At 46.5% G+C, this 23,181-nt stretch overlaps 1 protein-coding gene across 1 annotated transcript in view; it reads right to left on the reverse strand.

Annotated features, from left to right (window-relative positions):
- The window catches only part of dlc (deltaC), a 118,815-nt gene that overhangs the window by 94,063 nt on the left and 1,571 nt on the right, over positions 1–23,181 (reverse strand). The window contains exon 4 of the mRNA XM_030107765.1: positions 22,971–23,181. This exon is cut by the window's right edge and continues 47 nt beyond it. Within this exon, the coding sequence (XP_029963625.1) occupies positions 22,971–23,181 (211 nt within the window). The remainder of the gene's footprint in view (positions 1–22,970) is intronic.

The following is a 23,181-nucleotide window of genomic DNA, read 5'->3' on the forward strand; positions in this document are numbered from 1 at the left end:
TCACCCAAGCAATATAGTTTGTTGGTTCAGTGTAATTTCTAATGAGGTTGCCATAACTTAAAAAGACTAATGCAAACTGCTGCGTTGATTTTTTTTGTTGAGTCTAGACATTTCTTTTTAGAGTGTAACCCCCGAGGACCTCCCAATACCTTCCTGTAACTCCCTGTAACACCGCAGTACCTCCCTGTAACCCCCCAGTACCTCCCTGTAATGCCCCAGTACCTCCCTGTAACCTCCAAGTAACTCCTTGTAACTCCCCAGTAACTCCTTGTAACCCCCAAGTACCTCCCTGTAACCCCCAAGTACCTCCTTGTGTCATTGTCACCCCAAGTAACTCCCTGGAACAACCAGTATCTCCTTGTAGCCCCCAGTAACTTCCTGTAACCCCCCCAGTAACTCCCTGTGTCCCCCCCAATATCACCCTGTAACCCCCCAGTACCTCCTTGTAACTTCCAGTACCTCCTTGTAACCCCCAGTACCTCCCTGTCACCCCAAGTAACTCCCTGGAACAACCAGTACCTCCTTGTAACCCCCCAGTAACTTCCTGTAACCCCCCCAATACCTCCCTGTAACCCCCCCAAAACCTCCCTGTAACCCCCAAGTACCTCCCTGTAACCCCCTGTAACCCCCCAGTAACTCACTGTAACACCTCAGTACCCCCAGTACCTCCCTGTAACCCCCAGTACCTCCCTGTCACCCCAAGTAACTCCCTGGAACAACCAGTACCTCCTTGTAACCCCCCAGTAACTTCCTGTAACCCCCCCAATACCTCCCTGTAACCCCCCCAAAACCTCCCTGTAACCCCCAAGTACCTCCCTGTAACCCCCTGTAACCCCCCAGTAACTCACTGTAACACCTCAGTACCCCCAGTACCTCCCTGTAACCCCAGGACCTCCTTGTAACCCCCTGTGACCTCCTTTAAGCTCAAGTACCTCCTTGTAACCTCCCCAGTACCTCCCTGTAACGCCAAGTACATGCCTGTAACCCCCCCAGTACCTCCCTGTAACCCCCATGACCTCCCTGTAACCCCCGTAACTCCCAAGTACCTCCCTGTAACCCCCCAGTACCTCCTTGAAACCCCCTCGGTAACTCCCTGTAACCCCCCATTACCTCCCTGTCACCCCAGGACCTCCCTGTAACCCCCGTAACCTACCAGTAACTCTCTGTAACCCCCCAGTACCCACAACACCTCCTTGTAACCCCTCAGTAACTCCCCATAACCCAACTAGCACCTCCCTTTAACCCTCAGTAATTCACTGTAACCCGCAATTACATCCTTGTAACCCCTCAGTAACTCCCCATAACCCAACTAGTACCTCCCTTTAACCCTCAGTAACTCACTGTAACCCGCAATTACCTCCCTGTAACCCTCAGTAATTCACTGTAACCCGCAATTACCTCCTTGTAACCCCTCAGTAACTCCCCATAACCCAACTAGTACCTCCCTTTAACTCTCAGTAACGCACTGTAACCCGCAATTACCTCCCTGTAACCCCCTCAGTACCTCCCTGTAACCACCAATAACTGCCTGTAACCCCACCAGTAACTCCCCGAAACCCCAAGCACCTCCTTGTGTCCCCCCCAGTATCTCCCTGTAACCCCCCCAGTACCTCCCTGTAACCCCAAGTACCTCCCGGTAACCCCTGTAACCCCCCAGTAACTCCCTGTAACCTGCAAGTAACTCCATGTAACCCCCTAGTGTCTCCTGGTAACCCCCACTACCTTCCTGTAATCCCAGTATCTCCCTGTAACCCCTCCAGTCACTCCCTGTAACCCCCCAGTAACTCCTTGTAACCCCCAGTACCTCCCTGTGACCCACAAGTAACTCCCTGTAACCCCCCAGTATCTCCCTGTAACCCCCCAGAACCTCCCTGTAACCCCCTTAGTACCTCCCTGTAACCCCCCCAATAACTCCCTGTAACCCCACCAGTACCTCCCTGTAACCCCAAGTACCTCCCGGTAACCCCTGTAATCCCCAGTAACTTTCTGTAACCCCCCCAGTACCCCCAGTACCTCCCTGTACCCCCCCCCAGTAACTCCCTGTAACCCCCCCAGTAACTCCCTGTGTCCCCCCCAGTATCTACCTGTAACCCCCCAGTACCGCCCTGTAATCCCCTCAGTACCTCCCTGTAACCCCCCAGTATCTCCCTGTAACCCCCCAGTACCTCCCCGTGACCCCCCAGTACCTCCCTGTAACCCTCAGTACCTCCCCGTAACCCCCGTAACCCCCCAGTAGCTCTCTGTAACCCCCGAGTACCCCCAGTACCTCCCTGTAACCCCCAGTACCTCCCCGTAACCCCCGTAACCCCCCAGTAACTTTCTGTAACCCCCCAGTACCTCCCTGTGGCCCCCCCAGTAGCTACCTGTAACCCCCCAGTAACTCCCTGTAACCCCCCAGTAACTCCCTTTAACCTCCAAGTAACTCCCTGTAACCTCCCAGTGTCTCCTTGTAACCCCGCAGTACCTCCCTGTAATCCCAGTACCTCCCTGTAACCCCCCAAGTGACTCCCTGTAAGCCCAAGAACCTCCCTGTAACCCCCTCAGTACCTCCCTGTAACCCCCTATAACTCCCTGTGACCTTCCAGTAACTGCCTATAAACCCCCAATACCTCCCTGTAAGCCCCCCAGTACCTCCCTGTAACCCCCCCCAGTACCTCCCTGCTAGAGATGCGCAGATGGCTCATTTTTCCATCCGCAACCGCTTCTTAAAATCTCCATCTGCCCCGCTATCAGCCCGCATGAAAAATGTTTGATCAATTCTCAAAACCGAACCCACCCGCCATCCGCAGAATAGTGTTTTGGCGTATTGAAGATGCCTTGGCTAATATAATATTGCCTTTTTTTTATTTGAGTGCTTCTACCACAACCCACCCGAATGTAATTAAAATCTTAATTTTTCAACACGTCATCTGCCCGATCCGCAGTTATCCATGGGCTCCGCGGGTGCAACCGCAATCCGCACATCTCTACTCCCTCTAACCCCCCATGGTACCTCCCTGTAACCCCTAAGTAACACCCTGTCACCCGCCAGTACCTCCGTGTAACCCCAAGTACCTCCCTGTAACCCCCAGTACCTCCCTGTAACCCCCAAGTAACTCTGTAACCTCCAAGTAACTCCCTGTAACCCCCAGTGTCTCCTTGTAACCCCCAGTACCTCCCTGTAACCCCCAGGAACTCTCTGTAACCCCCTAGTACCCCCAGTACCTCCACGTAACCCCAGGTATCTCCCTGTAACTCCCAGTACCTCTTTGTCATGCCTCAGTAACTCCCTGTAACCCCCCAGTAACTCCCTGTAACCCCAAGTACCTCCGTGTAAAACCCCAGTAACTCCCTGTAACCCCCGCAGAACTCCCTGTAACCCTCCAGTAACTGCCTGTAACCCCCAGTAACTCCTTGTAACCCCCCATTAACTCCCTGTAACCCCCCAATAACTCCCTGTAACCCCCAGTACCTCCCTGTTACCCCTCCAGTACCTCCCTGTAGCCCCAAGTGCCTACTTGCAATCCCCCCAGCAAGTCCCTGTAACCTCAAGTACCTCCCTGTAACCCCCTGTAACCCCCCAGGAACTCTCTATAACCACCTAATACCCCCAGTACCTCCCTGTAACCCCAAGTCACTCCCTGTAACCCCCCGTAACCCCCCAGTACCCCCAGTACCTCGATGTAATCCCAAGTAACTGCCTGTAACCCCCGAGTCCCTCCTTGTAACCCCTCAGTAACTCCCTGTAACCCCTAGAAACTCCCTGTAACGCCACAGTAACTCCCTGTAACACCGTGTATCCCCCCAGCACCTCCCTGTAACCCCCCAGTAACTCCCTTTAAATATCCAGTAACTCCCTGTAACCCCCAGGCCCTCCCTATAACCCACCAGTAACTCCCTGTAACCCCCCAGTCCCTCCCTATAACCCCCCGGTCTGTCCCTATAACTCCGAGTCCCCCCCATATAACCCCCCTCCCTATAACCCCCCAGTAACTCCCTGTAACCCCCCAGTCCCTCCCTGTAACCCCAGTAACTCCCTGTAACCCCCAGTAACTCTCTGTAACCCCACAGTAACTCCCTGTAAACCCCCAGTAACTCCCCGTTACTACGGCTGGACGATATTTCGATAACGTATATTGGTTGATAGACATGTGGTGAGATAGGTAAACACAGGATTGATACAAAGTACAATAGAAAAAACAGGATGGGTATCTTTTTTGTCAGAGCCTATCATGAAGCTTAACACTGATGATTGCTTCCTCTTAATCAATCACAAGAGGATGCGGAGGAAACGGTCCTTAAAGTTCCAGGAATTCAGCAGCAGGACGACGTTTCAGCCTTGAAGAAGCTCCGGAGGCTTGAATTCACTCCACCCAATGCCACACCCACCTCCGAGTGGGGGTCAAACCCTGCTCCCTCCATATAGCTCCACCCCCGGCCGCTCTGTGTAGCTCCACCCCAAGCTCCAACCCCCGCTGGTAAAAAGTGAAGACAATGTAGAAATTCGAAAAGAAAAAACTGTAATTCCGGAGAAATTCCAGCAGGGGGCGATGATGTTGGTTTCAAAAAGAGTCCGGCTTTCATTGGAGCCCATTCAAAAATGCTGATTTTCAGAGTGCAAATAAACACATAAAGCTCCTGGTTCCAGAACATGTTCTGGTCTCTGTCTCCAGTTTCTTCTTGACCAGACTCTGATTTTCACAAAAAATATCTGCTGATTTGATTTTGGGAGTTAAAGTTTTGCATAAATCAGCCAATCACAGCTTCTCCTCTGTCCACGTGATGCGGTCATGTGATATCCTGGACCAATCGCATTTACATCCGGTTTCTGATGTTCAATATGGAGACGTCCTGCTCAAATCCTCAAAATGGGATTTCAGAACGCTGTGGGGGACGCCACATTAGCTCCGCCCATCTTTTATAGACAGTCAATGGTATATCTCCAACCCGGCCGCTCCATATAGCCCCACTCCTCCCGCAGCAGCTGCAAGATCTCCTCTAGCTAGCTCCTCGCTGGCCGGAGCTCGACTCTCAGAACCAGTGAGTGTGAATCCTGACTCCATTCAGAGTTCTAGACGGAATGGCGGTGGCCAGACGGAGCGGCGGCGGCGGCCAGACGGAGCGGCGCACCGGGACGAACAGTGGACCATGCGTGTTGCCTTTCCATGCTAACAGATCCAACACGGCTCTGCTGAAGTGCCCCTGAGCTGAGGCACAACTGAACCAGTTGATCTATAATGATTTGAAGAGGTTGCTTTGCTTTTGGCGTGTTAGCGCTAGCAGCTAGCGGCTAATGGAACTCATGCTCGGTAATGGTTGAGGAACTCATGTTCACATCTAAACACAAACGAAACGGTTTATGTTTTTCTCACGTAATTCCACATTAGGCTCAAACTTGACGTTCAAAAAGCACGTTACAAAGGTAGAAAATATCAATAAATTCAATTTGTCTAATTTCAGGCACATAAGACCGTACCTAACCATAGACGCAGCAAAACTTTTTATGCATGTCATGATCTTCTTCCACAGAACATCCTGCTTCACAGCCTGGTCACAGCAAACCAAACCACTATGAAACCCTGAGAACCCCTACAGACAGACATTAAAAACACTCAATCAAAAGCCCAGCCGTTATCACCATTGTGACATAGTCCAAAAATACAAATTATTTGATTTTGATAGCTTTACACATTTTTCAGATGCTTGCCTGATGGGCTTGCACCTCCACCACTAAAATAAATCACAAAACGAAGAGAAAGTGGTCCCAGAACAACCAGGTCAGCTCCAGAGGGGACAGTGAGGGACATTCAGACAGAGTGTGTTTGGTGGGACAGTCCTCTCTGTTAGAGGCTCACACACTGGAACAGTCTCCCTACTGAAATAAGATGGACCGCTAACTATCTGACCTTCAAATCCAACCTCAAGAGGCGGCTCAAGAAAAAGCAAACCACATTTATAATCATGGAAAAGGAAAAGTATAAGCTAAATTTGTCACTCTTTTTACCCGTACATCCCTATAGACTCCCTGTACCCTCATGTCTTTTTTTTTTCTGTATTGTATAGTATTGTATTGTATAGTAGATGTTTTTATATGGTTTTTATTTTCCACTTTTAACAACCTGCTCAGGGACTTCAGATGTAAATGAAATGAAAAACTAAGTGTTGATTAATGCACGTTGTCCCTGATAAATAAATAAATAAATAAATAAATAAATAAATAAATAAAAACTGCTCCTTCAGGAGGATGAGTGAAGAAAACAAACCGAAGCCCCAGAGCTGCAGGACTGAGGGGAGCTGACCTTTAACCTCCTGTTGACTAGTGTTTGCTCACATGATCCACTCTTTATTAAAAGCATAAATCGGCCAGGCTGCACTTAAAATACAGATTGTTACAATTTTTGATATTCATCAATAATTATCAATATATCAATGTGACTTTTTTCCTAATTGATACGTTTTTGTTTTTTTTCTATACCATCCAGCCCGACCTAGTTTAGTTTAGTCTTTATTTGAAGGGACAATGCACAGAGACGTTAAGTTCAATGTTCTGCACCAGATTATAGCTAGTGTTTGACACAGCTAATTTCCATCTGCAGTCCCTGGCTACATGGATAAAAATTACTTACAACAATACATCAATAAGAGCAGTTAAAAATTCACTCTGTCAGTACCCTAGCACTCACACATGCAACATTTGTCCACACAATCTCATCACAACCCAGACACACAATCGAATCCATGTTCTATTTACATACATATATAATTTACAATATCACAGTAAAAGTTAAAAACACCCATAATTACATATAAATATTGGACATTTACACCATCTCAGTTCTGTTCATATGTGCTTGAGCTCATAGCTTAGATCTTAAGAACCCAGTGTGTGTTGGCAGTGTTGGTTATTCCCCAGCCACTTTTTAAGTTCTGTGGAGAAGGTGAGATAATCTGTCTGAGTTTTCAGAGTAGTTGGCAGGTCATTCCAGTCCCTAATAGCTTTGTAAGACAAGGCTGACTGGGCAAATGTTTTAAGTTTTGGTATATTACATTGCCCAGTGGTAGAAGCTCGTGTGGATCGCGATGTTACTGCCGAGGTGTACTTGATAAAGTTCTGAAGAGGTGCGGGTGCAGAGTTATTTAATATTTTATGTGTCATTCTAATTGAGGCTTATTTCTTAATGTTGTTGAAGTTGTTACTGTTAATCCCTTAACTAACAAGGTCCTGAAAAACCCTGTTACTCCCTGTAAATGTCTGGAATTCCCTTTGACTCCCAACTTCCTGTAACTGGACACATCTTGTAACATCCTGTTAGTCCACATAACCCCCTGGAATTCCCTGCTACTTCCTGGAACTCCCGATTACTTCCTGGAACTCCCAGTTAATTCATGTAATACCATGTAACTCCATGTTACTCACAACACGCTGTTACTGCCTGTAGCACCAAATATCTGCTACCACCCTGTTACCCCCTGGAACTCCGAAGATCTTGTAACACCCTGTAACTTCCTGCAATTCCCTTTTACTTCCTGTTTCTCACAACATCCTGCAACTCCCTTTGCCTCCCCTTAAATCCTTGTAAATTCCAGTAACCCTGCTACTCCCTGTTAACCCTTGTGACTAACAACTTCCTGTAACTTCCTGTAACTCCCCGATTCTCCATGCATCTGAAAATATTCTATCTCCCTTCCACCCCCTCTAATTCCCAGTTAGTTCTTGTTCCTCCAAGTCACATCTTGTAACGCTGTAACTCCCTGTAAATGTCTCTATCTCCCTGTTACTCCCAACATCCTGTAACTCCCTGTAAATCTCTATAATTCTGTTGCTGTTACTCATTGCAGCTCCCTGTTACTTCCAGTTAGTCCAGCAGCCTGTAACACCATGTTACTCCCTTCCACTAAGCCTTACTGCCTGTTAGTCCCCTCCTTGGGGGGTGGGGGGGGTGCAGTAGTACAGACTTTATATATAACAGGGGTCCTCAAATACAAATCTTGAAGGTCCACATTTGTTTTTTCCATACAAGCATGGGTCCGGGCTTCAGCGCCCTGTGGGAGCAGGGGGGGGGGGGATACCGAGCAGTGCGGTGCGACAGAGCGCGCAGAGCGGTGCTCACACAGAACACGGAGCATGGGGGTGCCCCTTGTACAGCCACGCCCCCGCCCCGTAAATTGCGCCCTAGGCCGCCGTCTAGTTGGCCTATGCCTGGGACCGGCCCTGGGTCATGGTCAAGGCAGGTCGAAGGTGCTGTCCATGGTGCTAGCAGCATGCACGCTCTCTCAGCCAATCAGCACATCGTTGTCATAGAGATGACAGCCCATAATATCCTGTCACCCAGGCAACAGCCAATCAGCGCTGTCTCCCTCTTCTCTCAAACACACACATGCATGCATGCACACACACGCACACACACAGCACGCAGGGCGCCGAGTGATTGAATACAACAGAAGTGGGAACATGAGAGATATTTGACTAAAAATGAAACAAAAATTAGCGGTAGAATAGTAGCGCATAGCGATAGATTGGTGATTAATAAAAATAAAATATGTTTAAAGAAAGATTTTTTTTCTTTTATCTTTTTTGTGGAAAAGTTCCATTTGCCCTGGGTCCGCAGCGAGGTGCGCGGTCCGCTAATTGAGGAACCCGGATATATAAGGACATGTTCATACTGAGTTGGGTGGAGCCTTGCCTCGTAAACCAGCCCCGCCCACTCCTCATTCGCATTTGGATTTTGGAGTTGAGCTCAGTCTGGGTAGGAGCCCATAGAAGGGGATTTCACACAGTCCTGAAACGACCGAGCCAGTCAGCGTTGTCGCTTTTTGTTTTCAAATTTTTTTGGCGAATTCCAGTGGCTAAACCAGAAGTGACGCTATTGCTGCGCGTATCGGAGATGACGGACTTTAACTTTAACCATCGTCTGAAAGCTGCAATAAGTACAGTTATAGCCAAAATACCAAGTATTACAACAATCGAGTAAGAGTCTGAGCTTGGTGAGTTTCTAACAGGAAAAGATGTTTTCGCGTGTCTTTGCGTGTAAGGCAGCTAGAGCTAATGAGCTAATGCTAATACTTAGAGAAGCGAACGCATTTTGATGACGTATTTGTTTTCAAGCGCTGATTGGCTGAAGTGCGCTGTCAGTCAAAGGACCGACACCCCCTGTAAGAAGTTTCAATGGGCTCCTATCCAGACTGAGCTTAACTCCAAATCCAAATGTGGATGAGGAGTGGGCGGGTCTGGTTCACAAGGCTAGGTGGAGCCAGGACCCTTTTTGGAAGCGTGAATTAGTAAATCAGCCTCCTCATAAATAACTGAATGGTGTTCTCACCGTCGAACCAAAAAGGCGTCAATCCAGACAGAAGCAAGTCGGGTGCCAGAAGGAAACGCGATACTTGTTCCAAAATCAGTGATTTCAAAATAAAATCTGTGTCGTGTTTTTGCCTTAATATTCTTTTTTTTTTTTTTTTTTTACTTCTGGTAGAAAACAGAACAAACAACATGATGCAGTCATTATGCGCTTTAGAAGAAAGAACGGTTTGTACTTCGTCACTGCAGGAAAGTCAAACGTCACCAAAATGGCACAAAACAGCTCTAAGACCGGAGCAGCCCTGTGTTGCCAGATTGGGCGGGGTTCAAGCCTCTTTTTTGAACACGTCGGGCGGGTTGATGAAATGATTGTATGTTTATGACGAGTTTTTTTATTATACAAATACGGCTGCTTTCTACTGAGTTAAACAGGTTTCGTATTGTTTACAGGGGAGAGCGACAGATCTGGCAACCTCCTCCAGCGGACTGCAGAGACTGTAGTGATTCCGGAACGCAGCCAGAACAGTTGTTCTGTTGTACATGATTTTTTCTGCAGGCCATACAAATCACTGACTTCCAGAATGAAGCACAGGCTCTCCTCTCCGCCATGCTCAATGTGTGTGCTCAGAATAACAGTTCGTGTCGTGCGCTACGGAAGCCTCACACGGACAAAAGAGCAGCAACCGAGCAAAGTTGACTCGACCCAGGGAGCGACCGTGTTCTCACTGCGGCCCCGGCTCCACCCAAAAGTAGGTCGACCCAACGTGAAAAACATAAACACCTTAGGTGGGAACACAGCCTAAGACTAAATACAAAACACAATATACAACCATAAACAGTGAACATATACCCCCACAAACACACACCGGTTCACTCACTGTCACACTCCATCACACACACCACCAGTCACTGTCCCACACACCGCTCTCTGCAGTCATTACTACAATCACAAACAACTGCAGGGAGTTTGAAGATGTTGAGTAGTGGCTTTATAAACATGGAGGAGGGGAGGCTGTTCCAGTTGTGTGTGTGTGTGTGTGTGTGTGTGTGTGTGTGTGGGGGGGGGGGGGGGGGGGGGGGGGGGGGGGGGGTATATTGACATGAAAATCTGCCCTCTTTCTTTTTTAATTCAAGAGACAACAAACAATATTTGATTAGCATGTCTTTAAGTACAAGAAGAGTTGAGCAGGATAACAATAACACGTTGATTATCATATCTTCATGCTTTATGCGTAGTTAATCATTTCATTGTGAGATGACATTTAATCTCTCGTGTTCAGAACTTGATTTACAGACTGTTCCAATAAATGTTCAGGAAAAAATACTGAGTGTCGCAGGAACCAGGCTGATCTGGTTTTACTGCTGAAACGCACCCCCACTGTAACCTCCCACCTGAGTTTAATAAAACTGCAGAGAGAGAGAGAGAAAGAGGGAGAGAATCAGAATCAGAGAGAACACTGGGAGCTGGAGGACTGCTGGTTTTGGTTTTTTGATGAATTACGTCCCCAAAATCAAGAACGAACCAGATATTTAAACGGCTCCACAGCTACAACTAGTGACGAGTCCAGAATGTAAGTTTTGAGGTCACAATCAGCTCCAGGTCTTGTTTTTTTTTTTTGTTTGTTTATTTTTTTTTTACCTGAAATAGCATCGAATGGGATTTGTTTTCATTACTGTATTTGTTTGACGCCAAAACTGAGCTCTTCTGAAATCATGAATGCTGGATATCAGGAACATTGACTTTGGAACAGTAAACCTTCCTGCTACTCCACTTTCACCCGCCCTTTGCACAGGAAATACACGCCCACCCTGACATAGGGGGAATAAACGTTAAAGGTGTCCAAACACTCATCAGCTTATATGCAGACGATGTAATGATGAACCTGAAGGATTCTGAGAAATCAGCCCCCATCCTGCTGGAGTTAGCTGCCTGTTCACACCATAAACTGGTCCACAAGCCGACTTTATGCCTCCGTCCAACGGCCACTCGGCAGGTTTTACTGAAAATTTGCCATTTAAAGTTGTGCCAAGATGAAATCGCTTATCTTGGCACCGAAAAACCCAAAACTCAGATTTGAATCAAACGGCCTTAATATTTTTGTCTTATGTTTGGAATTATGAAAACCATAGAATCTCAAAGTCACATTTGCAAAAGTTTAAATTAGAAGGCGGGGCCTACCGATATTCAGATTTTACTGTTGTGCTGCAAACGCCGGCACTTTAGCGTCCTGGCAGCAGGAGGCCCCTGATCACCTGGGGAGCCGGGATGCCTCTATGGCTTCAAATGGAGGCTGACTGTTGCCACTGATGCTGTTTTCCAAGATGAATGCGACTGAACAACTTCAAGGCCTACTTCACTTTGAAATATTCTATTGGAATCCCAAACCAAACAAGTTTTTTGAAGCTACCAGGGACCACCGATCTGTTTTAACCATTCACTTTACCCAGCACGCCAGGACCGCTAACCTGAGCTCTGGAGGAAGAAGGGCTTGGTTTACGTTCATCGCCCTTACATAGATGGAACATTTGCATCATTTAACCAACTAGAAAGTCAATTTGATTTTCCTCAGACACATTTCTTAGGCACTATGTACATTCAGAAACTGATCATTTAGGAACCATGCCAATGGAAAATCCTGTGTTTGAGGCTTTTGAGGGCCGTCTTGACTCCAGACATCTCATCCCTCAGTTTGTGTCTCTGTCTGATGCCCACACTCTACCCAACACTGAAAACATAAGGAATGCTTGGAAAGAGGAAGTGGGCGTTGAGATATCTGACGCAAAATGGGACAGAAATGTGTCCATGATTCATTCTGGCTCAATAAAGAGCAGACGTCAACTTATTCGGTTTGAGATTCTTCACTGTGTGCTTGACTCTAAGTCCAGACTAGACAACTTCTACCCTGCAGTTTCACCACTATGTGACTGGTGCTGTGTCGGCAGCACAGTTTTTGGTTTTGTCGCTGATTGGCTGGATTCTACAGAAAACATGTGGAGTTCTATTCCAGAACCTACAAAAGAGTTTTTCAAGCAGACGCAGAACTCGCCATCTTTAGCTGGTGATTGCTGACCGACGGTCTCTCCAGGCGTGGACGGAGGTCTCTGGCATAGGAAGTGATACCTGCTCAGAGACTGATTTTAAGGGAATGGGAGTCTCCCGTAGTCCCACCGTTTCAAAAACGGATCACGGAAATGCTTTCAGCCGTTCGGATGGAAAGACTCCGGCTTCAAAGGACGAGTTCTATTAAAAAGTGTCTTGCAGCGTGGGAACCATTCCTCAGCTCAGCGACGCTCTGAACTCCCGCCCCATCAGCCATGACCACGAACTCGAGCCATCACACGTCTCTGCACGTTCAGTTCCAGGACCGGGTCACGTCCAGCTGTTCCGATTCCTCGAATCGCTGTAGTTTAACAGCCGCCATCTGACTTCCTGCTCTTTAGTCACACATGGCTGAGTCTGCTGTTTGTTTTGGTTCTGTTCATATGTTGTAGAATTTAATACATAAAGCATTAAAAAGTAGCCTCCCTGCTACTCCAACATCTTGTCATCCCCTGTTACTAGCTCTTACTCCAACATCCTGTAAGACCCTGTTACTCCCCGTCTGTCCCTGGTAATTCCTGTAACTCCTCTAATTCCTGTACCTCCCTGTAGGTCTCTGTAACTCCCAAAAATGTTGTAACTGAATGTAGCTCACGGTAACTCCCTGTTATTCCTGGTAACTGCAACATCCTGTTATCTGCTGTAACTTCCTGTTACTCCACCGTCCTGTAACTCTGTTACTCCGTGCTAAATCCCTGTTACTCCATGTAACATCCTGTAACTACGTGGACCTCCCTGTAACTCCGAACATCTTGTAACATCCTCTAATTCCCAATACGCTGTAACTACCCATTCTTACTCCATTACTTTCAGTAACTCCAACATCTGTTAAGTCTGTATTTCTCCCTATAACTCCTAATATCTTATAGGTAGACTGTAGTCAAGACCGCCTCAACCGAGACCAAGATACTACCAAGACCAGAGAGTCTCAAGACCAAGACCAAGACCAAGACCGAGAAGTCAAGACCAAGACCAGCGTGTACATCACCGTGTCTCCTGATGACTCAGGACCAATAGAAACCCTTTTTAACTGGATCTCAGACATCAAGTCATGGATGCAGTGACTTTCCTACAGCTCAACCAGGACAAGACTGAGGTTTTAGTTATCGGTCCCGAAGGTCAGAGAGAGAAAATTTGACCAAGAATTATTAGATTTTAAACCAGCACAGTTAAAAACTTGGGCGTGATTTTTGACTCTGAGCTAAGTTTCATTCCACACATTAAAAACATAACTAAGATTGGATTTTATCATCTTAAGAATATAGCCAGAGTCGCCTGTTTCTCTCTCAGGCCAGCAGGAGGTGCTAATGCAACTTTTATCTCCTGTAGATTAGATTACTGTAATGCCTTGCTCTCTGGTCTGAAACAAAAAGAACATTTCAAACCTACAGCTATTACAAAACTCAGCACCGTGCTGACAAGGACTAGGGGGCGGGCCCACATTACACCGGTTTTACAGTCGCTGCATTGGCTCCCTGTCCACTTCAGGATCGATTTAAAGTTCTCTTATTAGTTTTTAAATGTCTTAACAGCCTTGCGCCTTCTTATTTAGCTGATCTGTTTTTACCCTGTCGACCCTCGCGGCCCTGAGGTCCTCTGGCAGCGGCTTACTGTGTGTTCCTGAAGCCAGAACCAAGACCCATGGTGAGGCAGCTTTCAGCCACTACGGCCCCCGCCTGTGGAACAGTCTGTCAGAGAACCTGAGGACATCAGAGACTGTTGATATTTTTAAAGGGAGGTTGAAAACACACCTTTTTAATCTGGCTTTTAATTGACCTTTTACAATCCTCTTATTCCATCTTTATTGATGTAATTTTATCCTATTTTATTATGTACTTTTAACTTGTTTTACTTTTTTACTTTGTAATCTTATTATTTTATTTTAATTTCGTATCATACTTTATCACGTTTAAGCTGTTTGACTCCAGTGTTTCCTGAGGGCGGTCCTTCACACCGGGAGTTGGTCCTGGTCCTCTGCTGGGGTCACTATGCTCGAGTCCTCTGGTCCCGGCTGGCCTGGGGGTCTCTACACTTCGGTGTACGGGTTCCCTTGGTTTGACGGGGTCGGGGGTCGAGCGCTGGAGCCCCAGTATTAACGACCCTCGTTTTCTCCGGGTGTGGGCGGCCCACTGGTGGTGTTTTCCCAAGATGCTTAGTGCCATGCCATGTCTCCTCTGTTCTGTGCAACATAATGGGAGAGTGTGTGTGTGTGTGCGTGCGTGCGTGCGTACGTACGTACGTACGTGTGCGTGTGTGTGTGTGTGTGTGTGTGTGTGTGTGCGCACGCGTGTGCACGTGTGCATGTGATGCATTCTGTTTGATGGCGCAGTTTTTTTCTATTTTGGTTTTTATGACTGTTTTTACAGTTCAGCACTTTGCGTTGTTTTTAGAAATATGAATAGTGCTATATAAATAAAATTTGATTTGATTTGATTTGAAAAAAAAATGTTTTTTTTGCCATCTTGCATGAGTTGGAGAACATCAGCACCATCCTGGGTTCAGCTGCGTAAATTTGAGTTTCTATTTAACTACAGGCACAGAGACAGAGCAGGGCTCTGCGTGGACTCACTATAAACGTTGACATCCAGTCTGTGTGGCAGCTGCATGACGCGATTTCTACACTATTTGAGGATTGAATCTTGAGTGCTGTTCAGGACTGACATGACTATTAAAGACCCCTACTCCAGATACCATGACATATTGTAGCGACCGCGGCGGTCGCTAGGGGCGCTAGAGAGCCACTGCCCCAGAACTGAGTGTTCCAGGGAGCCGCGGGGCATCATGGGAGCTCCCCGTTCGGGACTTTTGGGGCCATTTGCGGGGTTTCACTGTGTTCCTGGGGTTTGCTTTTATTATGGTTATGTTCCACCTTTGTGTTACTGTCTTGTGGGTTAATTTGTGTTACCTTTATGTTTATTATGTGTCGGACCGTGGGCCAGAGGGGTTGCTTGGGGGGTGACCTGGGGCCTACTGGCCACCATAATTTGTCTCGGTGTTGGTGTGTCATGTTCCCTTGCTTGGTTGTTTTCACAATAAAGCTTTGGTTGAGCAATAGAGCAGACCTCGCCTCGTCTTCTTGCCCGCAAGTCGCCGCTCGAACGCCACAATATATCTATGTCAATAGATGTAGAAACACGATCTACAGTTAGAAATTAAATTTGATTGGTGTCTTGTCTCATTATCATGCAGCAACAGTTTGAATAGCACAAAGCTCAAGCAATGTCCAAGCATGACCCAGTTTAAAAAGTGGTACAAAAACATGGTTTTCACGAGGTACAGGGAGGAAGAAGGCTTATAACAGTCGGGTGTTTTCACAAATTATTTTTGTCTGTCTTTTCTTTATTTTTTTGCTTGGTTTCTTTTTTATTTATCTATTTTGTTTCGGGGGGTTTTGTTTTATTCTCTTAATGTCTATTTAATCTGTGACTATGTTTATTTACCTAGTTAATGTTCTTTTAAGTAAATATTGATTATGTAAATAGACGTTCAGGACACTAATTGTTAGTGGTAGGTGTAAATAAGCTTATGCTTCTTCCTACCCCTTTTCGGACATGTCTATTAATTTGTTGGATTATTAATATTGCTTTTTTCTCTCTCTCTCTCTCTCTCTCTCTCTCTCTCTTTATTTACGTATATCTCAGTTTATTATATTATTTATGGCATGTTCGAAATAAATAAATAAATCAAATCAAATCAAATCAAATCAAATAATTTAGATTAATGTAGTGTTTCCTGTTTACAATTTATTCTGTCAAGTGTTAATTTATTTCTGTAATTGATTACTTTTTAAGAGTAACTTGCCCAAGCCTGGAAATAAATACACATGATTTAAGTGTGATAAAGTTATTTAAGTGTAAGACATATGGACATTATTTAAGTGTGAGAGATGTGGACAATTACATACATTTAAAGTGTCTTTGTTGCCAATTTAAAAAAAGAACATGATTCAAATATGTTTTATATTGTATAAGCTTCACAGATACTCCACATTTGTTTGTTGTTTTTTTTTGTTTTGTTTTTTGTCTGTCATTTCTTCATTTCTGTAAACATTGCGAATTTCCAATTGTTTTGAACGCCTCACTGAGGTCCAAGCCGCCATAAATGTTACTGGAGCAGCAGCAGCAGCAGCAGCAGCAGAGACACAATTAATGAGAGGAGCGGCCAGTGAGCACTGAAACTGAAGAATGATGAAGCTCCACCTTAAAAATGTACCACCAGCTGCAACTTACAAATCCCTTCGAGACCGCTCAGATAGTCAGAGACATTCCGAGACCGAGAGACCCGAGACCGAGACCAAGACCGAGACCACAGACTGCCGAGACCGAGACGAGACCAAGACCACAAAAAAGTGGTCTCGAGACCAAGACTGGTCTCGAGAACTAAAAGTCTAACATCCTGTTACTCCCTGTTACCAGCTGGTACTGCCTGTAGCTCCCCGTTCCTCCCTGTAACCTCCTGTCAACCCGTGATAGCTCCTTGTTACTCCACCATCCTGTAACTCCCAGTAGCTTGTAACATCATGTTACTACCTGGAAGTTCCTGAAAATCTCAACATATTGAAACACCCTGTAACTTCCCTTAACTCCCCTGTAACTCCAACATCCTATTACTTCCTGTAACTCTCTGTTACTCCCTGTAACTCCATTAATCTTCAAAACTCCTTGCAACCGTGTTACTCCCCATAACTCCCTGTTACTGACAACATCCTGTAACCCATCCCATTTGGACGACTGTAATTCTGTCCTAAACAGACTCCAGGTGTGCCCAGAGCATCCCGCATTACCCCCGTCCTGCCTGATCTTCATTGGCTTCCTGTTTAATCTTGAATTGATGTTAAAATGCTGGTGCTGAGCCCCCAGTACATCACAGACCTCTGGTTCCTCTGGTGCCTCTACTTCTCACAGCGAACCCTTTGGTCTCCAGGCCAGAAACTGCTGAAGGTCCCAAAGACACGATTTAAAACTCGGAGTCTGTGGACTCTTTCAAAAAGGGACTTGAACACTCTTTTATTGAAGGGGGATTCAGATTAATTTTTCACCAGATAAATCTAAGATATGTAAAACTGTAGTGTTTTACTTTGCTCTGTACATCATTTTGTGAATATATCTGCAAAAAGCGCTTTCAATATCCACTTTACCTTCTTATTCAACTTTCTGTAACTTCCTGTTACTCCCTGTAACTTCCTGTTACTCCCAACATCCTGTAACTCATGTTACTCCCTGTAAGTTCCTGTAACTCCCTACATACTGTAACTGAGTAACTCCTTGTTACTCCTGGTAACTCCCTTTTACCCTGTTACTCCCAGCATCCTTTAACGTCCTGTAACTCCAAACATCATGTTACTCCCTTGTAACATCCTGTTACTCCTTGTAATTCTGTTATAAGTCGTTACTCCCTGTAACTCTGATTCTCCATTTCTCCCTGTAACTCCAACATCTTGTTACTCCATGTAACTCCGTTACTCCCTGTTTGTAGCTGTCACACCCTGTTTCTCTGTGACTCCAACATCCTATTGGATTAGCTCCCTGCAACTCCCTGGAACATGCAGTAACAAACCTGGAACCATCCTGTAACTCCCTGGAGAATGTGCAAACCAGAAGCATCCCTGTTACAATACTATATCACACCCTGTATCATCCTGCAACACCCTGTAACACCTTGCAACAGTGTGATATCCTGTAACACCCTGTAAAATCCTGTAACAACCCTGAAACATCCTGTAAAATCCTGCAACAGTGTGACATCCTGTAACACCCTATTATAACCCTGTAACACCCTGTTACAATCCTGTAACATCCTGTTACAGCCCTGTAACAGGATGACATCTTGTAACACTCTGTAACATCGAGCAACAGTGTGACATTCTGTAACACCCTGTCCCTGCTCCCACCAAAGGTATTTGGCTGGACCGAGCTGACGTAGCGGCCCCAGGTGGAGCTAGGAGCCACAGTGTGAACACGTTTTTCACGTTGGGTCCATCTACTTTTGGGTGGAGCCGGAGCCACTTCGAGGAGGCGGTCCGAGGTCGACCCCGGCTCCATCTACATGCAGTGAGAACACGGTCGCTCCCTGGGTCGAGCCGACTTTCCTCGTTTGCCGCACTTTTGTCCGTGTGAGGCTAGGGGTGGGCGGTATAAACCGTATAAACCGTATGTGATATAAATTTGGCCCACGGTAGGGATTTTGGTCATACCGCCCAACTGCGATAGCACATTACGTCCTCTAGGTGGCAGTAATGCAACTTTTTAGATGCCCGGTTCCCCGAAGAAGTAGTACACAACAACAGCGATGGCGGCGAGCGGAGAACAGACAGAGGAAGAGCTCCTGAATAAGATTGGTGCAACATCTATAACAGCGATCTGTAACTGGCGGCCCGCTGGCCGAACATTAATATCTGGCCCGCCAGATGATTTTGAGAATCTGTGGCAGCTGCTTCACGGAGGCAGTAACACCGTCCATTAACCTGTGAGTATCAGCTCCTCCTAAACCTCCTTCATTACCTGTGAAACACCTGGAACCCTCTGATTCAGTGAACAACCTGAGCCGTGCAGCTCCTGCTGCCTTCAGAGACACTTCATAAAAGTAGCCTGCTGCTAGACGCTACCGGTGCCTCAGTCAGCTGTTAGCTTAGCTGTTAGCCACCGACGAACAGGGATCAGTCAAAAAAAATTGGCCCAACGCCAAATCAAGTTGCCGACCCCTGATCTATAATCTGGACATGGTTTGGATTCAAAGTAACTTGACTTTTGTTATTTAATAGTTTAAAAACTACTTCCTGCTTCCATGATTTCACCATGTGCTATGGTAACCATTAAAAGACTTATGCTGAAATTTATACCTACATCAAATTATACCGTGATATATACCTTCTACCGTGTACGTTTCAAATTATACTGTGATAGAAATTTTAGGCCATATCACCCACCCCTATGTGAGGCTTCCGCCACGCACGACTCGTAACTCCATTGTGGGGACGTCAATTCCTGTTATTCTGAGCGCACATCGGTCATGGCAGAGAGCAACCGTGGGCAGACCTGGAGTTCCAGCGAAACAAGCGTTTTTCTGGACATCTGTCCCGAAAATTTTATTGGGGCACAACTGTCAACGAAACACAAAAACAACTTTTCCGGTGATTGACCATGTGACCATTAGATCAACGTGATGCCGTGACACACCCCACCGTGTCATTTGAGTCAGAGCGCATCCCGCTCCGCCCTTTTGGTTTGACGGTGAGAACATGATTCAGTTATTTATGAAGAGGCTGATTTACAAATTTATACTTCCAAAAAGGGGTTCTGGCTTCACCAAAGTCGGTATGAATATGCCCCGTTACGACCCTGTAATGTCCCGTAACCTCAATAACATCCTGTTACAGCCCTGTGTTATCTTGTATCACACTGTAACATCCTGTAACACCCTGTAACACCCTGTAACACCCTGTAGCACCCTGTTACGACCCTGTAACATTCTGTAACACCCTGTTACAACCCTGAAATGCCCTGTAAGATCCTGCAGCAGTGTGACACCCTGTAACATCCTATTACAAACCTGAACCATCCTATAACATCTGGTACCATCCTGTTACAGCCCTGTAAAATCATATAACATCCTGTAACACCTTGTTACAACCATGTAACACCCTGTCACATCCTATAACATCCTGTTGCAACAATGTAACATTCTGTACAACACAGAACTATCCTGCAACACCATGTTATAACCCTGCAACACCCTGTAACAGTGTGACATCCTGTAACACTCTGTAACATCGTGTAACAACCCTGAAACATCCTGTAACACCCTATTGCAACCCTGTAATGCCCTGTAACACAATGTTGCAGCTAGCGCTGTACAAAATTTCGATATCAATATATACCGCGGAATATTTTTATTCAGTAACGGTGGCATGAGTTTTAAACAAATTTTCGATACAGTACATTACAGTATGCGTTTCACAATCACTAATTGCTGTTCACGGCGCCGCTGATTCAAGCCGAACAGGAAGCGCAGCAAGCAAGTGATCACGTACTCGGCAGCACACCACAGCTGGCTGTCCTCAGCTCAGGCTACAAGCTAAGCTCCACCACGGTAAGTTTGAGCTCCAGAATGAGTACTCGTGATGTAAACTGAATAAGCTTCCAAAAGCTAATTTGTGGCCACAAAATAATAAATCGTGCACATGAAACACTAATTTGTGGCCACAGATTAGGTATATCGTTCACTGAACAGTCCATTAAAGTTAGCAGCATATTGACCGGTACAGACTTTCGCTCTCAATAAATCTTTAACAAAACGTCAGTAACATACAAATGACGCCTCCATCCCATCGTTGTGAGCTGGACTATATGCTGCAAGCTCATTTGTATCAAACAACAGAAACAATATTGATTTCTATGAGCAGCTGGTAGTGCTGCGGGGTTAAGGGACCGTCCACAACAGTAATCATCAACTGGTGACCCGCCAAACCTTCCAATTCAGCCCGTGACCGGATTCCAACCCCCCATCCCCCCGGGGGGAAAAAGGTGAAACTTACATTTATTTGACAGTGATTTCATATTTTTTAAATAAAAGGTAAACATTTAATTAATCGTAGTTTTTATTTCTAAAATTTCATACTGGAGGAGCTTCCTGGATAAATAATTTCTAGTTTTACAGGTAGTATTTTATGTACATGATTCTTAACAGTTTTTCTGAGGCTTTTGTATTATTTATATTGATATCGGAATTATATCGTATTGACCAAAATTAAGACCTATATCGTGATAACATTTTTGGTCATATTGTCCAGCCCTAGTTACAACCCTGTAACATCATGTAACATCCTGTTACAAACACATACATTCCTGTAACATCCTTTAACATCTGTAAAAGCCTCAGCCAACCATCCTGTTGCTGCCTGTATTTTCCTGTAAAATTCTCTGACATATTTGTCCAGGACTTTTATTGTCAAGTCTCTCATCTTAATTCCCTGTAATTCCAACATGAATATTCCTTCACTATTCTTTCGTCTACGAACTCTCTGGAACTTCATTTCCTCACCTTCAGTATCTTCCTGCCAATTACTTCAATTCTGCATTATGACCTTTAACCTTCCCACTACTTCACACGACCACAGAGCGGCTGTTTGTTCACGCAGTGCCTCCTGTGGAGAGTCTGAAAGGTTTCGGGAGCTCAAACACTCCGGAGGTGGTTTAAATGAGGTGACATTAAAATCCACATGCAAGCCTGAAAGCTGTTAGCCATTAGCCATTAGCGTCACACCCCAATCAGCTGAGAACTCCATGAGACAGTAACCACACTGATCTGAACCAGATGGAGGAAGGAGGGTCGAAGTTTTAAGCTCAGCGGAGCAGAAAGAGACTGAATCGCGTCACACACTCTGAACAGAAAGACCCGGATCGGCTCAGTCCAGGAATCCGTCCCCAGCTAGCATCACACTGCCTGCAGTACCACTGGAAAACTGGGTGTGTCTTCACTGCCAGAGAGACAAAAACCTTTCCGATCAACTTAATATGAACAGACGTCAATAACTATCAATTAACCTCATCGTATGAAAAGTCACTGCACTGGTGGAGCAGTGGTTGGTGCTGTGAAGCAGTGGTTTGAGCCGTGGAGCAGTGGTTTGAGCCGTGGGGCAGTGGTTCATGCCGTGGAGCAGTGGTTTGAGCCGTGGGGCAGTGGTTTGAGCCGTGGGGCAGTGGTTCGTACCGTGGAGCAGTGGTTTGAGCCGTGGAGCAGTGGTTTGAGCCGTGGGGCAGTGGTTCATGCCGTGGAGCAGTGGTTTGAGCCGTGGGGCAGTGGTTTGAGCCGTGGGGCAGTGGTTCGTACCGTGGAGCAGTGGTCGGTGCCGTGGAGCAGTGGTTCGTACCGTGGAGCAGTGGTTTGAGCCGTGGAGCAGTGGTTTGAGCCGTGGAGCAGTGGTTTGAGCCGTGGAGCAGTGGTTCGTACCGTGGAGCAGTGGTTTGAGCCGTGGAGCAGTGGTTCGTACCGTGGAGCAGTGGTTTGAGCCGTGGAGCAGTGGTTCGTACCGTGGAGCAGTGGTTTGAGCCGTGGAGCAGTGGTTCGTACCGTGGAGCAGTGGTTTGAGCCGTGGAGCAGTGGTTTGCTCTCTCACCCACATTCAGGTTCAAACAGTGCCCTTTCTGTATGGAGTTTTCCTGTTCACCTCCAGGTCCCTCGGTTTCCTCCCACAGTCCAAAAACACCGATGCCAGGTTGATTTTTTAACCTTTGACCTTTGACTAACTGCTGATATTTCACTGCTTTCGTGTTTCACTGTCTGCTGTCAAACATTTTGTGTTTTTTACCTCTGCTATAGAAATTCATTTTACCTCATTTATTGGTTACACTAAATTCTCCGTAGTGTGTGTGTGTGTGTGTGTGTGTGTGTGTGTGTGTGTGTGTGTGTGTGTGTGATGGACTAGAGACCCCTACTGTCTACAATCTAAACTAACTTTAGGTTTGAAGAGCTAATTAACTGATCTTCTTCTATTTTTTCAGCGTGCGACGGCCAGACTCGGCCCGCGGACCACCCGTTGGTTCGACCTGCTGTCGGACAGCCTGTTGCTGCCGGCTGTGGCTGTGGGGTACTCACGGTCGGAGCAGTACTCGCCGCTCCAGCCGTCCAGGCAGCGCAGGCCGCCCTCCCGGTCGCAGGTGTAGTGGCCGAAGGTGTCGTTGCGCGGCCGGCAGTAGGCGGAGCAGTCGTCGCCGTGGTAGTGCTCCTTGCAGACCACGTGGTAGGAGTACCGCAGCTCGCTCTGGTTCCCGACGTGCACGTCCCGCGACCAGTCGTCCCCGACGGT

The sequence above is a fragment of the Salarias fasciatus genome, chromosome 14 (assembly GCF_902148845.1).
Source record: "Salarias fasciatus chromosome 14, fSalaFa1.1, whole genome shotgun sequence".
NCBI lineage: Eukaryota > Metazoa > Chordata > Actinopteri > Blenniiformes > Blenniidae > Salarias > Salarias fasciatus.